At 37.0% G+C, this 3,664-nt stretch overlaps 1 protein-coding gene across 1 annotated transcript; it reads left to right on the top strand.

Moving 5' to 3' along the window:
* The first annotated feature begins 219 nt into the window (after positions 1–219).
* LOC125834366 (uncharacterized) lies at positions 220–591 on the top strand. The gene has a single exon (XM_049513519.1). It carries the CDS (start codon positions 220–222, stop codon positions 589–591), a length of 372 nt encoding a protein of 123 aa, XP_049369476.1.
* The last annotated feature ends 3,073 nt before the right edge of the window (positions 592–3,664 follow it).

Below are 3,664 nucleotides of genomic sequence, written 5' to 3'. Positions count from 1 at the left end.
GATCCTATGTGATTGCGCAATCAGAGGATATGTTTCCTTAGATATATAAATCAGAATATTTGTAATTAAATGTAAAGATACGTTTCCTTAGTTATAGAGCTGGTACAACTTATATATAAAATTGAGATGTATTATCAATAAAAGTACTCAGTTGGGTAATCTTATTTTACATGGTATCAAAAGCGTCTTAAAAGATCATGAGAATTTTTTTTTCCAGCCATGGGAACTAAAGGCCACACTAATGAACTAGCGAGTCTGCCTCAACCCAAAGTCGCAAACGCTTCTCCCTATTCCTTGCATCCATCAGACCACCCAGGTTTGATTTTTGTTACCAATCCACTTGGTGAAAATGGAGAAAACTATTTCACTTGGAGACGAAATTTTTTGAACACACTTCACTCTAAAAACAAGGCTGAATTTGTTAATGGAACCATTGAGAGACCGAAAGAAAACTCTCAGGATTTACAGCCATGGATACAATGCAATGCCATTGTACTTTCATGGCTTACAAATGCAATTGCCATGGAATTGCAGGGTAGCGCCGCACACGTTGAAACTGCTAGAGAAATTTGGGTAAATCTAGAGGAATGATTTACCCAAGGAATTGCACCAACAGTTTATGAATTGAAGCATGACATCGCTTTCTTGCAACAAGAGAGAGCTTCTATTTCATCCTATTACGGTTAAATTAAGTCTGTTTGGGGTGAATTGCAAGGTCTCATGCTAACTGTGTCTTGCACATGTGGTTGTAATGCGGTGCAACAAAGAAGATGCAATCCATGAAGGGGGAGGAAAAGGTTTTTGATTTTCTAATGGGACTTGATGACATATATTCAACTATACGTTCTCAAATACTAAGTGTCGACTCATTGCCAAACTTAGGAAGAGCCTATGCTATCACGGCATAAGAAGAAAAACAGAGATTTGCTGCTACAAATCGCATATCCACAATTGAAGCAACTGCCTTGCTGACAAGAGTGGGTGAATCACGACAAAGGAAAGTTGAGGATGGGGTTCGACATCAATTTCCACCTTGCATACACTGTGGGAGAACTAATCACACCAAAGACTACTGCTACAGAGTGATTGATTATCCTCCAGATTAGCATAAACCCGACAAGAAAAACAACAAGCAAACCAATAATGATCAGATGCAGTTTCGTGATCAAATACAATTTTGTGGGCATTAGAAAAATCAAAAGGAACCAAACTCACTCGCAGGTACGACCCTTGTTGTAACTATTGAAGAGGCTATGTCACCAATTCCAAGTTTGACACATGCTCAACATCAACAACTATTATTATTGTTGGGCAACAATAGAGCATCTACAGGTAACTCATCTACGATTATGACAACCTCTAATTTTTCAGGTAAGACAAAATGGGAGTGGATAGTTGATATGGGTGCTACAAATCATATAACTCATGATATAAATTCTCTGTCAAATAAGGCAGTTCATACATCTTTACCACCAGTGCAAATCCCGAATGGTTATATGGTGAAAGTTCATGCCTTGGGCCAAGTGGCCATTGGGAAAAGATTAATTCTTGAGTGTTCTTGAAGTTCATAATTTTTGCTTTAATTTATTGTCAGTTAGCAAATTGACAAATGACTTACAATGTGAAGTAACCTTTTATCCGGACTCTTTTGTTTAGGACTTGCCTTCAAGGACGCTGATTGGAGGGGGTAAAGAGTGAAATGGTCTTTATTACTTGGAGCCGATAAAAGGGGGGCAAGCATTGATGGTAAAGAAGTCTGTTAGTGCAAGTTTATGGCATCGCCGATTGGAGAATTTACCAATGAATTGTATTTCTCTAGTTCCTAGTTTATCTATTAGTTTTGATGAAAAGAAGACTATGTTTTGTGATGCTTGTTGTAAGGCAAAACAAACACGATTATCTTTTCCCGCTAGTATGAATAAGACTAAACATGTTTTTGATTTAATAAAATTATGACATTTGGGGACCATACAAGACACAATCTCTTTCTGGGTCTCATTATTTTCTTACCATAATTGATGATTTCAGTCGAGCTACATGGATTTTTCTCATGAAGAATAAATCAGAAACTAAAGCTTGTCTATTGCGGGTTTTTTTAATTGGGTAAACACAATTTAAATTGAGATTCAAAATCCTACGAACAGAAAATGGGCTAGAGTTTAAGCATGAGGATTTACTGTCACATTAGTTTGATTATGGCATGGAGCGTCAAAGTAGTTGTACAAACACTCCACAACAAAATGGAGTAGTTGAGAGAAAACATAGACATCTACTGGAAGTGGCTCGTGCATTGTGATTTCAAGCGCACCTGCCTATCATGTTTTGGAGAGAATATGTCCTTACTGCGGCATATTTAATTAAACGAATGCCTCTTTCTATTTTTCAAAATACAGCCCCATATGAGAAATTACTTGGTGAAGTTCCCACATATGAGCATTTGAGAATTTTCGGATGTCTTTGCTATGGATATCTAAATAGAAAGCCTCGAAATAAATTTTCTCCACGAGCAAAACCTGCATTTTTGTTGGATATCCCAGCGGTCAAAAGGGATATAGAATTTATCGAGGATAAAAGGATTTATGTTTCACGTGATGTACAATTTTTTGAAGACATTTATCCTTTTGAAGGCTCTCAAAAAGCAAAAATGATGTCGCGTATCGACTTAAGTCAACCGATTACATTTGATGAGCCATCTGGACAAGAAACAAATTGCATAAGACATTGTGACACAAGTGAGAAGTGTACTGTCATTGAGAATCTAGAAGTTGTATCCACAAGCATTTCTCCCCTACTAGTAACTTCACCAAGCCTTGATGAATCTTCTTTTTGTGATTCTTCAGCTATCAATCCATCTACTGCATCTAATAGCATTGATTCTACTGTTCTTGCACTTGGTAAATGTTCACGACAAGTCTCGCATAAGTTGTCAGGGTATGTTTATGTTTTGCCCCCTTCTCTTGCTCAGTTAAATGATCAGCTATCTCCCACTCAATGGTACATCCTCTATCTCACTCTATTTCATATTCTAAACTATTATCCAGTCACAGTGCTTTTTTTACCGCCATCTCATCTATTGATGAGCCAAAATCCTTTACTCAAGCAGTTAAGCACACACATTAAAAATATGCTATAGCAAAGGAAATTTTAGCTTTGAAAGCCAACCATACTTGGACTTTACAAATTTTACCTCTAGGTAAATGGACCATATATTCGAAATGGGTCTTTAAAGTCAAGTACAAACCTGATGGAAGTATTGAACGTTACAAGGCACGCTTGGTAGCAAAATAATACACTTCGATTAAATGGTTTGATTTTTATGAAACATTTGTACATGTTGCAAAACTTGTCACTGTTCATTGTCTGTTAGCGGTTGTTGCGGTTCGAAATTGGGAACTTTATCAATTAGACGTCAACAATGACTTTCTACGTGGAGACTTGCATGAAGAAGTTTACATGAAGATTCCACAAGGTTATGCCAAACAGGGGGAGAAAAGAGTGTTGATTACAAAAATCGTTGTATGGTTTTCATCAAGCACCTCAAAATTGGTATAATAAATTCACTACTTTTTTACTTTCTCTTGGTTAGCGACAATCAAATGCAAACTATTCCTTGTTTACATTGTCCCACTCTGGAGGTTCCTTTGTAGTTGTTCTTATATATGTG

This window comes from Solanum verrucosum, unplaced genomic scaffold, assembly GCF_900185275.1.
Source record: "Solanum verrucosum unplaced genomic scaffold, falcon-dt-bn FXZP01000279.1, whole genome shotgun sequence".
NCBI classification, from domain to species: domain Eukaryota; kingdom Viridiplantae; phylum Streptophyta; class Magnoliopsida; order Solanales; family Solanaceae; genus Solanum; species Solanum verrucosum.
Note: the sequence above shows the minus strand (reverse complement) of the source record. Positions and strands in the feature narration are given on the sequence as shown.

Excerpts from the sequence above, each read along its gene's own strand:
- LOC125834366 (XM_049513519.1), top strand. The coding sequence starts at position 220 with ATGGGAACTAAAGGCCACACTAATGAACTAGCGAGTCTGCCTCAACCC.